General features: G+C 41.4%; 1 protein-coding gene across 9 annotated transcripts in view; it reads left to right on the top strand.

Annotated features, from left to right (window-relative positions):
• The window catches only part of ULK4 (unc-51 like kinase 4), a 721,105-nt gene that overhangs the window by 288,668 nt on the left and 418,870 nt on the right, over positions 1-13,567 (top strand). For all 9 annotated transcript variants that reach the window (XM_055109707.2, XM_055109709.2, XM_034956180.3 and 6 more), the window contains one exon: positions 9,767-9,859. In XM_055109707.2, the coding sequence (XP_054965682.1) occupies positions 9,767-9,859 (93 nt within the window). The remainder of the gene's footprint in view (positions 1-9,766; positions 9,860-13,567) is intronic.

Below are 13,567 nucleotides of genomic sequence, written 5' to 3'. Positions count from 1 at the left end.
ATTGTGATTATATATGATGAGAGACAGGTCCAGTTTCATTCTTCTGGATATGATTTTCCAGTTTTCTCAGCACCATTTATTTGAAGAGAGTGTCCTTTCTTCTGTGTGTGTTGTTGATGGCTTTGTTGAAGATTAATTGGCTACAAATGTGTTGATTTATTTCTTAGTTCTCTATTCTGTTCCATTGATCTGTGTGTCTGTTTTTATACCAATACCATGCTGTTTTGGTTACTATAACTTTGTAATATATTTTGAAGTCAGGTAGTGTGATGCTTCTAGATTTGTTCTTTTTGCTCAGGATTGCTTTGGCTATTCTGGCCTTTTTTGTTGTTGTCATTACATATGAATTTTTAGATTATTTTTCTATTTCTTTAAAAAATGACCTTGGTATTTTCATAGAGATTTCATTGTATCTGTAGATTGCTTTGGGCAGTATGGTCATTTTAATGATATTAATTTTTCTGATCTGTGAGCATGGGATATTTTTCACCTTTGATAAATCTTTTGTAGATAAAATTTAACTTCAGATATTTTTGCATCAAAAGCATCATCATATTCTGCCTTTTTTCCTTTACTTAATCATTGTATAATGTTTTGAGTCTGTGCCTAAATTGGCACATTTAGGTACAGTGATCTCCCTCTTTGGGTTACAAACTACCGAAATGTAAACTGGGATAGTTTGGGAGTTAACGGTAGGTAATAGAGCATAAAGATAAATATTATTTGCTCCCTCTCAATCAGGATAATTCTACCACTTCAGTTCTTTGCATATGTTTTGTAAACCTTGAGTGTTATTGAAGTCATTTCTTTTATCTATTTAAGGCTTTCATAATGAAAATTTGCTGTTGATCTAATTGAAGAGACAGCCCAGAAGAGAGTAGAGCTTACTATGTGCAATTATATTTAACACTTATTTTGAAGTACCTACATTTCTTTTACTTAAAAAAGTGTATGTATATATATGTATATGTGTATGTATATACATATATACATACCTATATATATGAGTATATATATAGGTTTTCCCACCCAACTGTCCATTTCACTATTCATTTACATATCCATTTAATTATTGATGTACTTTTATCTTTGTATCCATGCAAAACACCAGAGAATCACACAGAGCTCAATCACATAAAAATCACAAGACTGGGAAGTCTTGAAGTTAACCATTGTTTAATTTATACCCAATTTCATTTTATAAAGTTTTGGAGTTGACTAAAGATGTCATCTAGTTCACATTTTGAAAGAGATGTGCAGAAAATGCCAAAAAGAATCAGCCATCTACCCCTTTCTTGTAGCAGTCTAGAGGAATGTCTTTAACCTTCTCAAAAGTTAGATTTTACCTCAGTGTCCTTGCTGTTTGGCAGCCTGCTCTTTACCTAAACCCAGAATATCTCTTTCCACACACATCTCTGTAAACTCTTCAAGCCTCAGATCCATGTTGCATTCTGTCAGATTTGCATTTTAACACATTACCTTCCTCAAATCCTTCCCTTGCTTAGAAACATTTTAACCTGAAGATTGTAGAACACATTAACAGTATTTACCCAACTATTCAAGACTCTCAGCGTTTTGCTTCTTGCCTGCCATTTTAAGTTAATATCTTCCTGCTCCATTCTATGGTTTCTTCATTCCTGGTGAGATTTACTTAGTACTTTTTGAAATTCTCTGTTTGGAACCTGTCTGTCCCCACTATTCCTTGACATTGTATTGTTATTGTCTATGTTATTATCTATGTCTGTGACTATATCTACATTTATATAACACCATATTACTGGCTGTCTTATATTATTATTATATTATCTATACCTACATTTATAGATGTACTAAAAATCATTTAAACAATTCCCAATCACTGAGTATCTAGGAGTTCCCCAGTATTGTACATTATATATAATGCTACAAAGACCATTTTTTATGGCTACATCCTTGGACACATCCTTATTTCCTTTTTTTTTTTTTTTTTTTTTTTTCTTTTTTATTGATCATTCTTGGGTGTTTCTCGCAGAGGGGGATTTGGCAGGGTCACAGGACAATAGTGGAGGGAAGGTCAGCAGATAAACAAGTGAACAAAGTTCTCTGGTTTTCCTAGGCAGAGGACCCTGCGGCCTTCCGCAGTGTTTGTGTCCCTGGGTACTTGAGATTAAGGAGTGGTGATGACTCTTAACGAACATGCTGCCTTCAAGCATCTGTTTAACAAAGCACATCTTGCACCGCCCTTAATCCATTCAACCCTGAGTGGATACAGCACATGTTTCAGAGAGCACAGGGTTGGGGGTAAGGTCACAGATCAACAGGATCCCAAGGCAGAAGAATTTTTCTTAGTACAGAACAAAATGAAAAGTCTCCCATGTCTACCTCTTTCTACACAGACACAGCAACCATCCGATTTCTCAATCTTTTCCCCACCTTTCCCCCCTTTCTATTCCACAAAACCGGCATTGTCTTCATGGCCCGTTCTCAATGAGCTGTTGAGTACACCTCCCAGATGGGGTGGTGGCCGGGCAGAGGAGCTCCTCACTTCCCAGTAGGGGCGGCCGGGCAGAAGCGCCCCTCACCTCCCGGACGGGGCGGCTGGCCGGGCGGGGGGCTGACCCCCCCCACCTCCCTCCCGGACGGGGCGGCTGGCCGGGCGGGGGGCTGACCCCCCACCTCCCTCCCGGACAGGGCGGCTGGCCGGGCAGAGGGGCTCCTCACTTCCCAGTAGGGGCGGCCGGGCAGAGGTGCCCCTCACTTCCCCGACGGGGCGGCTGGCCCGGCGGGGGGCTGACCCCCCCACCTCCCTCCTGGAGGGGGCGGCTGGCCGGGCAGAGGGGCTCCTCACTTCCCTGTAGGGGCGGCCGGGCAGAGGCGCCCCTCACCTCCCGGACAGGGCGGCTGGCCGGGCGGGGGGCTGATCCCCCCACCTCCCTCCCGGACGGGGCGGCTGGCCAGGCGGGGGGCTGACCCCCCACCTCCCTCCCGGACGGGGCGGCTGGCCGGGCGGGGGGCTGACCCCCCCCACCTCCCTCCCGGACGGGGCGGCTGGCCGGGCGGGGGGCTGACCCCCCCACCTCCCTCCCGGACGGGGCGGCTGGCCGGGCGGGGGGCTGACCCCCCACCTCCCTCCCGGACGGGGCGGCTGGCCGGGCGGGGGGCTGACCCCCCCACCTCCCTCCCGGACGGGGCGGCTGGCCGGGCGGGGGGCTGACCCCCCCACCTCCCTCCCGGACGGGGCGGCTGGCCAGGCAGAGGGGCTCCTCACTTCCCAGAAGGGGCGGCCGGGCAGAGGCGCCCCTCACCTCCCGGATGGGGCGGCTGGCCAGGCGGGGGGCTAACCCCCCCACCTCCCTCCCGGACGGGGCGGCTGGCCGGGCTGGGGGCTGACCCCCCACCTCCCTCCCAGACAGAGCGGCTGGCCGGGCAGAGGGGCTCCTCACTTCCCAGTAGGGGCGGCCGGGCAGAGGCGCCCCCCCCACCTCCTGGACAGGGCGGCTGGCCGGGCAGGGGGCTGATCCCCCCACCTCCCTCCCGGACGGGGCGGCTGGCCAGGCGGGGGGCTGATCCCCCCACCTCCCTCCCGGACGGGGCGGCTGGCCGGGCGGGGGGCTGACCCCCCCCACCTCCCTCCCGGATGGGGCGGCTGGCCGGGAGGGGGGCTGACCCCCCCACCTCCCTCCCGGACGGGGCGGCTGGCCGGGCAGAGGGGCTCCTCACTTCCCAGTAGGGGCGGCCGGGCAGAGGCACCCCTCGCCTCCCGGACGGGGCGGCTGGCCAGGCGGGGGGCTGACCCCCCCACCTCCCTCCCGGACGAGGCGGCTGGCCGGGCAGAGGGGCTCCTCACTTCCCGGTAGGGGCAGCCGCCTTATTTCCTTTTGTAGAATCTCTAGGGATAGAATTTCTGTGTTAAAATTCATATACATTTTGGCCAGGCACAGTGACTCACTCCTGTAGTCTCAGCAGGTTTGGAGGCCAAGGCGGGAGGATCCCTAGAGCCTAGCAGTTTGAGACCAGCCTGGGCAACATAGTGAGACCTTGTCTCTACAAGAAATAAAACAATTAGGTTGCATGAGCCTATGGTCTCAGCTACTTTGGGGTGGGAGTGGGGAGGGACCTGGGCTGAGGTTGGGGGATCCTTTGAGCCTGGAAGGTTGAGGCTGCAGTGAGCTACGATCTTGCCACTGCACTCCAGCCTGGGCAACAAAGGGAGACCCTGTCTCTCCCCCCGACCCTTAAAATTATATGCATTTTAAAGGTATTTAATACATTCTGCCAATATTTTTACACAGGAAGAACAGTTTATATTACCAGCTTCCCTTTATGAAACTGCCCATTTTATTGTACCCTTCGTAGCTCTAATTTGCATTCCTCCAGATGTTGATGAAGTAGACCATTTCTTCCTGATGCTTCTTGGCCATTTATTTCCTTCTCTGTGAATTTTGTCCATTTTTCTGTGGTTTGTTTATTGATTTGCAAAAGCTCTTTATATAGTAAGAATATTAACTTTTTTGTTTTACCTACATTCTGCAAGTTATCTTTTCCTCATTTGGTTTGTTTATGGTGGTTTTGCCATTGAGAAATATTTAACTTAAAAACTTTAAGGGTATAAGTATTTTTCTCATTCATTTTACATTTGTTATGCTAAAGAGGCCTTCTTACCCAACAATTTACTCATTTTTGGTATTCTAATAAAGTCAAAATTTTTTCCTTAAAATTTTAGTTTATTAGAGATACATTTTCTTGAGATATGATCTAACCAGCTTAACTCCCTTTCTAAATTTACTCTTTCCTGTCCAGTTCTAGGTGTTACCTTTCTTTTCTTTTGATTTATAGTCATGTGCCATGTGGGAGTACCTTCTGAGAAATGCATCATTAGGCAGTTTTATCATTGTGCAAACATCATAGAGTTTACCTTATACAAACCTAGGTGGCACAGCTTACTACACACCTAGGCTATATGGTATAGCCTGTTGCTCCCCGGCTGCAAACCTATGCAGCATGTTACTGCACTGAATACTGCAGGCAACTGTAACACAATGGTAAGATTTTATGTATCCAAACACAGAAAAGGTACAGAAAAAAATTTTTATATGATCACTATTGTATATGCCATCTGTTGTTGACCAAAAGTGTCATTATGTGGCACATGACTGTATACGTGTATTCTTTATATGTAATAATTATTGTGGTTTTATAATGTAGTCTAGCCTTTCATTTAGCAGAATCTTCCTCATTGTAGGAAGATTCCTCAAACCCTAAAGTTTGCTGATTATTCTGGAATCACTCCTTCAAATTCTCAGAGCACACTCTATCGAGATGAAAATTTGAGTCTCTGACTTAATCCCTGCAGAATGGACTTCTTTATTATACAGTTCCTTCTCCCTCCCCTCAACAAAATTGGAGACACTTTCTTCACTTGACCAATTGTTTCATCACATCCCTCAGAATATTTTCTCATGATTATCCAGAGTTATTTAGATAGCGAGTTTCAGTTTTCTCCCAGATAACCTAATTGGGCACTGTCTATACCAGGCACTTGACAAGATAGGGATTTATTAATTATAGGATTGGTAATGAAGAATTAAGAGTTGGGGACTGTCTCTTCAAATTCTTGGCTTAGGTCCCGAATATGTGATTTTTTAAAGGGATTTTCTCTTCTTTGGAATGGATCTGAATTTAGTGTGAATGGTCTTTCCTGCCTGGATCTCTGCTGCTTTGGCCCCTAGCAAAGACATCTTGGTTAAAGAAGATCCTAGAGGAAGAAGTGTGAGGTTCAGGGATACTGTCCGGACAGGGCACTGTTACGTCAACAGTGATCTTAGTCTCTGGCCAGCCTCAGGGCACTAGGAGTGCTCCTCTCCAGCCCCTAGTCCATCAGAATGGGCCAGCTCTTCACTGGTTAGTCTTCCCTGAGGCCATTTCAAGAGTCAGCGCTCATCACTATATATTTTTTTCTGCTAAGTTGCATTCAAAGGAGTGCAGGACTCAATTACTAGCTGCTCTTTCAAAGACGAGCTTAATAAATCACAGCCTACTTTTGGCTAGATCTTGCTGACCATTATAAACCTATCATTTGATTAAACTAAAATATATTCAATATCTGTATTCTAAACATGCCCATTATGAATTTTGCCCTTCATTTTTTCCAACAGGAGGAAAACAGAACGATATTCTTTATGAAAATTCTTATGCACAAGCTAGTATAAGCTTTATTCTTCCCTCCTGTTTCAAGGTTAGATAACTTCAAACGACCTCAAGACACTTTGATTTCAGTCAGTAATGTTTCAGCAGTGTTTTTTTTTGTGTGTGTGTTTTTCTTTTTTTTTTTTAGAGACAGAGTCTTGCTCTGTCACCTAGGCTGAAGTGTACTGGTGCCATCGTAGCTCACTGCAGCCTTAAATGCCTGGGCTCAAGCAATCCTCCCGCCTCAGCCTCCTGAGTAGCTAGTACTATAGGTTTGTGCCCTTGCACCCAATTATTTAAAAATAATTTTTTTTTCTTTTTTTGTAGACAGGGTCTCACGATGTTGTCCAGGCTGGTCTCAACTCCTGGCCTCATGTAATTCTCCCACCTTGGCCTCCCAAAGTGCTGGGATTACAGGTGTGAGCCACCATCCCTGGCCAATGTTTTCTTTTTAAATTTAGATTCTGTATCTTTCAAGTCTATTTTAAGATATATTTTCTAGCCGTATTGAGAATGTTTTTTTCTGTTACATTTCTAAGTAGTAGTTGTCCATATTTCCTCTTGGGATTTCCACACAAGCATGTGAATAAGACAGTCACTTGGGAAGCTTTATAAAAATTCACAGGCTTGTGGGTCCGTCCTTCTGTAATTCAAGTATGTCTTGGAGTGGGAACAAGGAGAGCTGGTTATCCAGGGTACATGAAGGACTCATCAGAAGTTTCTCACCATCACTTCAATTTGATTCTGTCTGGCCAGACAATTTCCAAATACTGGTAAGCAGTGGAAGAGGATTCTTATTTTATTTCTGACTTTAATGACAGTGCCTCTCAGTTTCCTTCTTAGGGATGTATGCTATAAAGGGTTAACTCATCATGTGTAGGATGTTCAGACTTTGCACATTCTAAAGAAACTGGTCCTTGACTGCCACCTGGGAGATAACTTCCTAGCAGTTGGAATATCCTCCCTGGTAAGAGTGCCTTTGAATACATGAGACCTTGAGCCATGCCTGATAATTTATGGTAGTAACATTGTGAGTTATGATGGGGGCCTTGGGCTACAACACATCAGCTTGACCTCTGGAGGAGCTAGAGACTGGGAAACTAAGGTCAATTCCACAAGTGGTCCATGCCTACATGACCAACCTCCAATAAAAACCCTGGACACCAAGGCTCAGGTGAGCTTCTCTGGTTGGTAGTAAGTACTTCACCAGTGTTGCCACACATTGCTACTGGGAGGAGTAAACACTGTACAACTCCACTGGGAGATGACAGCTGGAAGCTTGTCCTGGTCTCTCCTTGTCTCTGCCCTATGCGTCTCTTCTCTTTGCTGATTTTAATCTGCATCCTTTCACTGTAATAAACCATAGTTGGGAGTATAACAAGTTTTCTGAGTTTTGTGAGTCCTTCTAGCAAATCATTACACTTTGAGAATATTCTTACCTACTCTTTACTCAAGATGGCAAGAACCTTTTATTTCATAAGAATTCATGGAGAAAGGAACTAATGATCTCTCTCCAGTATGCTAAGTTGTGTCTTTTTTTAAACAAAATTTTAAGTAGACGTTAGATTTTATCAGACATTTTTATTATCCCTAAAGATTTTTGCTTGATATTTGTTTTATTTATATGATAAAATATATTAACTCATTTCCTAAGATTGATTTTTTTCATTCTTGAAATTACGCTTGATTATACTGTATGTTTTATACATGGGCAAATCTTTTAACTACTATAATTTTAAAATTTAAGCAAATTTTCTAAAATGTGACATTTGCTGACTTCTTAAATGGAACACTGTATTCCACTTAACATTGTCTTGACTCGTTACCCCAGTTTTGAACATTATGGTGTGTAGTGGGCTCTCAGGTCCCATTTGAGTATGAGCAAATTCTTACTCTGTATTAAATGCTCCACAGACTATTCTTTGCTTGGGGTTCTTGGGACTGCTTTTTTTTGTTTTTCTTATGCTTTCAAGTCCTACTTCTTACAATTCATTGGTTGCCTTCCTGTAATAGTCCGTCTCTTTTCTTTACTTAGCTCCTTTTTAATGGTTGTGGGCTTACAGGCTATATAATTAGGCTTGTTATACAATGATTTCCAAAATGAGAGTAAATAAGCTCTGAGTAAGCATGGGGCCCTATTCTCTAGATGAAAGGCATCTGTTTTATATCATAGATTTTTAAAATATCCAGTTAGGAATTTTAGAGATATTTTTCTTCCTTTTTAGTTGTTGGCTATTCCAGAGAAGTAAATCATAAAATTGGTTAGTTTGTTCATTTATTCATTTGATGCTTGTTTATTGAGCATCTACACAGTGCTGCATACTGGAGAGCAAACCTCAAATAGGTAAGACATAGTACATAAACCGGCCTCTGCCTAGCAAATCACATGGGAAAACAATCTTGGGAAAATTTTGTTGTGGAAATTGTGATGAAAACATTTTGAGTTTTATTCTCTTTGGTAATAAATTTAATTTAGGATTTTCAAGTATTAATAATAAGAATGCTGTGCAGAAAAGAGTTAACATAGCAGGCCTGATACTGCCATCCATAAAATTTTTTGTTTACAAAAATTTTGTAAACAAAATATTGTAATTGGCTAGACATCTAGGAACTTGGCTGTCAGAGTGCAATGCACCCAGTTAACAGCTGATAAGGGTAGTCCACTGTGCCTCAACTGTTTGAGCAGACAGTCTGGTTTATGCTGAACACAGCTGCTTTCCTTCCGGGAATCTAGAATTTTGATACATTTTAGATAGAGGTTGCCTACGTGACCATCCCCTCATAAAAACTTTGGCCATTGAATACTCATAGACTTCCTTGGGCAGAAACATCACACACACGTGCTGCATTTTGATTGCTGGGGGAAGAGTGTGCTGCGTGTGACCCCTCATGGAAGACAGAGGACATAAGGAAACCAGCACATGACATCCTCTAGTCCTCCGCGTGCACCCTTTCCCATATGATTCAGAGGTGGCTTTACTATGTTGCTGTGCTACATCTTAGCCATGCTGAGTCCTGTGAATTCTCTAGCGAGTCTCTGAATGTGAGGGTGTTCTTGGAGACCTTCAACACAGATGCCTAATGTTTATTGATCTCTTACTATATGCCTAGCTCAATACTAGTTGTTTTACATGGATTATCTCACTGAATCTTCCCAACAGCAATATTTTATGAAGTAAGTGAGTATCATTATCAGCGTTGGAAAGTGAAGTTGTTTCAGACTTCATGAGGTTAAGTAACCTGTGTAGGTCCTGTAACTCATAAATTTATTTCAGAGTCTGTATGTTTTTCAGATTTTTCAGATGTTTGTACCTTATGCTATATTATTTCTATTGTTGAGAGTAGCATTTAAGTGAGGACAACTACTGAGTTGTTTTTCCTTTTGTCTTTCTATATTTGGTTTATTCTCTTATTTCAATACAGCATATTTGCCAGTAACTTTCTGAGAAGGGGCACATGAGAGGTAAATTACTTAAATCTTTATTAGTGTGTAAAATATCTTTCTGTCTTAAGCTAAATTGATAGTTTGGCTGGATATAGAATTCAAGGTTGGACATAATTTTTCCTACTGAGTATTTTTTAAATGTCTTTACCATTTCAGGTATGAGCACATTCTTGTAGAACCTGACCCAGTACCAGCATATGCTCTGAAACTGCTAGTCGCGATGACTGAACACAACCCAACTTTCACAAGGTACTGGAAGTTCAAATTTCTTTTTCTTGTGTCTCACCTATAAAATGAATTTTATGTGTTGTGAAAATGTTATTAAAGATGAGATTCCAAAAGACTAATGTTTGAGTTGTCAAAATCATCATTTTTTTAAGTTTCATGGATTGTAATATCTGTCATTTATGCTGTTTTGACTCTCGTTCTCATATTTTTAATTCTTATTAGAGTCAGCATACTGTGGAATGCATGCTGCTTTAAAATGATAACTTCTTTTAAGAGATGAAACAATATATGTACTTTAAAAATTGGTGCCTCATTTTGTACTGAGCAGTTTATTAAATCTCAATAGTATTTATCGACTGTTATTTGCTACCATTTTATGTAGTTGACATACTTTTTTTTTTTTTTTTTTGAGATGGAGTCTTACTCTGTCACCCAGGCTGTAGTGCAATGGCGTGATCTTGGCTCACTGCAACCTCCACCTCCTAGGTTCAAGCGATTCTTCTGCCTCAGCCTCCCGAGTAGCTGGGATTACAGGCGCCCGCCGCCATGCCCAGCTAATTTTTGTATTTTTAGTAGAGATGGGGTTTCACCATGTTGGCCAGGCTGGTCTCGAACTCCTGACCTCAGGTTATCCACCCACCTCAGCCTCCCAAAGTGCTGGGATTACAGGCATGAGCCACCCTGCCCGGCCGACATACTTTTTTTTTTTATTTTTTATTTTTAAGTGGTAGAGAGCTTTTATCTTTATTGAAGGTACTGAATATGATGATGCCAAATTTCTTTAGAACTAGTTGCTGGGATGTTTTTAGTTTTGTAAAGATAGTTTGTCTGAGAGGTCCACAGAAGGGGAAGAAAGGAGAAAGGAAGAGGTTCTTTTTGCTTTCAAACAACAAAACTACTTTTCTTGTACAGGTGGTATCTGAGGACCTTTTGGGGTTTGAATACCATCTGTAGGTGCAGTGCATCTCCAGACCTACCAGTTGGTCTTTAGCAAATAACTAAATCACATAGCCCCAACCATCTTGATTTCCTCTGGTCTGCTGTCCAGTCACAGAAAGTATTGCATTATTATGAGCCACTGTGACTGTTGTTACTAGCAAACAAGAAAGGCTGTTTTTAAAAAGTACTCATATCCAAAACACTCATCCCAGTGGGTGTGTCAGGGCACATAGATTTGCCGTGACTGAGTCACAGGTGACAAGTTGCTCACGGTTTTTGGGTTATACAGTGCTGGGGCTGTAGTAGTTCTCGAGCCTATTACCTTCCCTCATCCATTTCCAAAGGATGCCATGCAAATACTACCGTCTATTCTGAGCCATGTTGCAAAAGAATCCGGGGAGCCCTAAGTTAATACCCTTTTTATCTTTGCCAATTGGAAGCAAAGTGTTTGCTTCAGTGTTTCTATAGCCTTTTAGAGAGCCTGAGCAATGAGCCTTCCAAATTCATCACTCAGAAGGGATTGTTCTCCATTCCTGAAGAAGAAATTTAATTCTAAAGAGTGAATCTGTATTAGAAGTTGCATAAAAATTCAGATAGTTATTTATTTCCTGGACTTTTGACATCATGTGCGAATACTGTATCCTAATTTTATCCTTTCATTAGATTGAACAGATTGCAATTGCTTTTTAAAATGTAACTTTGGCTCATTCCACATGTCACGTTTTCTAGACTCCTTTTCCTTCTTGCCAACTCTATTCAGCTTAATTTCCTCATATTGAAGAGAAAAACCCTAGAGAAGTAGAAACAGTTATTTGGCCTCTATAGAATCTTTTTTATCTTAAAAGTGATTAGAGACTAGGTTTAGAAGTCCGTTTACTCTAGTTTTTAAAAAAGTTTACAAGCAGAATTTAGTGGAATAGTTTTTGTGTTTTTTTGTTTTGATTGAACAAGTAACATTTGAATATACTGTTTTTGCCTTAAATTCTAACAGTAAAATCGAGAGATCTCCTTGGCTTCTCCATCCCCCACACCCTCTGCCTTACAGGTTTCTCCCCTAGGGGTAGTAATTGTTATTATTTTGGTGTATGTCCTCCTGAATTTCTTCTGGCTACTTAAATTCTGTCTGTCTGTCTATTATCTATGTATCTATGTATCTATCTATCTATCTATCTATCTATCTATCTATCTATCTGCCTGCCTATCTGTATGTATATATATGTGTGTATGTATACGAGTATACACACACATATGTGTATATACCTGTGTACATGTGTGCACGCACACACACACATAAATACTGAAATAAATTCACTTCGTGGTGATTGACTAAAGAAAAACCTAGATAGTATCATTCTGTATCTATGAAGTTTGCTTTTTCACTTATCAAAATGATTTGGAGATCTTTTCATATCATATTTATTCATACTCTTGCCAATATCTTTGCCAAACTAATGAATGAAAATGGGATCTCATTTTATTTGCATTCACCTAACTACTGATAACAGTGAATCTCTTTGAATATTTGTTCACTGTATTTAATTAAAGTGTAAAGGTACACAGCCTTCAACCTTCAATTCTACTTCGAAGGATTTGTTCTAGAGAAAAACTCACATATACACAAATAAAATTCTACTAAGGCAAATAATTTTAAAAATGATAAAATTGTATAAAATTTATACAATTTTATATAAGTAAAACATAAACTATGATATAGCCATAATATAGAACACTAACAGTTTAAAAAGGCAAGATACAGTTTGAATATTGATATACAAAGATATCTAAATCATTTTGTTTACTGAAATTACTTATTTACCACCCCTCTCCCCATTAAATGCTACCTTTGTCTTATTTGTGAGCTCTTTCTGGATACCTGTGTCTTATTTGCGGTCTCTTTCTGGATTCTGTTTGGCTTTTCTTGAAAAACAGCGTTAAAATAAGTCTTGCCTTATGTCAGTTATGGCTGAGGCTCCAAAGGTCAAGGGGATCAAGAGCAATGCATTAAAGACCAATTATTGTCCCCCTCACTTCAAAGGGAGGTCCTAGCAACATGTGTGCAACTTGCAAAGTCCATTTTTACAAACCTTAAGGAAGGGATGAAGAAGGAAAAAGTAATTAGACTTTTGAATTTGTTTTATTTCCCTAAATGGATTTTTAAGAATGCATTTTAAGTCTAACATTTTGGAATGAGTAATTGATTTTTAGTAGGAGAAAAAAGAACAGTATTTTTAAAAAGGTAGATACTGAGAAGTCTCATTTCTTCCTCTGTTTATTCTGTTCTTTCCTCATCTTCCCCTATGGTTAAGTATTTTTATTCATTATGTATCCAAATGCAAGCTAATGTGAATAAATATTTTTTCTTTTCTCTCTTCTTTTTTTTTTGAGACGGAGTTTCACTCTTGTTGCCACAGGCTGGTGTGCAATGGCACAATCTCGGCTCATCACAACCTCTGCTTCCTGGGTTCAAGCTATTCTCCTGCCTCAGCCTCCCGAGTAGCTGGGATTACAGGCATGAGTCACCACACCCCACTAATTTGTTTTTGTATTTTTTAGTAGAGACAGGGTTTCTCCATGTTGGTCAGGCTGGTCTCGAACTCCCGACCTCAGGTGATACACCCACCTTGCCCTCCCAAAGTGGTGGTATTACAGGCGTGAGCCACCTTGCCCAGCCTCTTTTGTTTCTTTTATACACAACCAGCATGTTACATATGTTTTTCTGCCCTTTGATTTTTTTTTCACTTAACTGTCCTCTAGATTTGCTTCTGTATCAATACATAGAGAGCTTCTACA

This window comes from Pan paniscus, chromosome 2 (genome assembly GCF_029289425.2).
Source record: "Pan paniscus chromosome 2, NHGRI_mPanPan1-v2.0_pri, whole genome shotgun sequence".
Lineage (NCBI taxonomy): Eukaryota > Metazoa > Chordata > Mammalia > Primates > Hominidae > Pan > Pan paniscus.
This window is presented reverse-complemented; position numbering and strand designations above follow the sequence as displayed.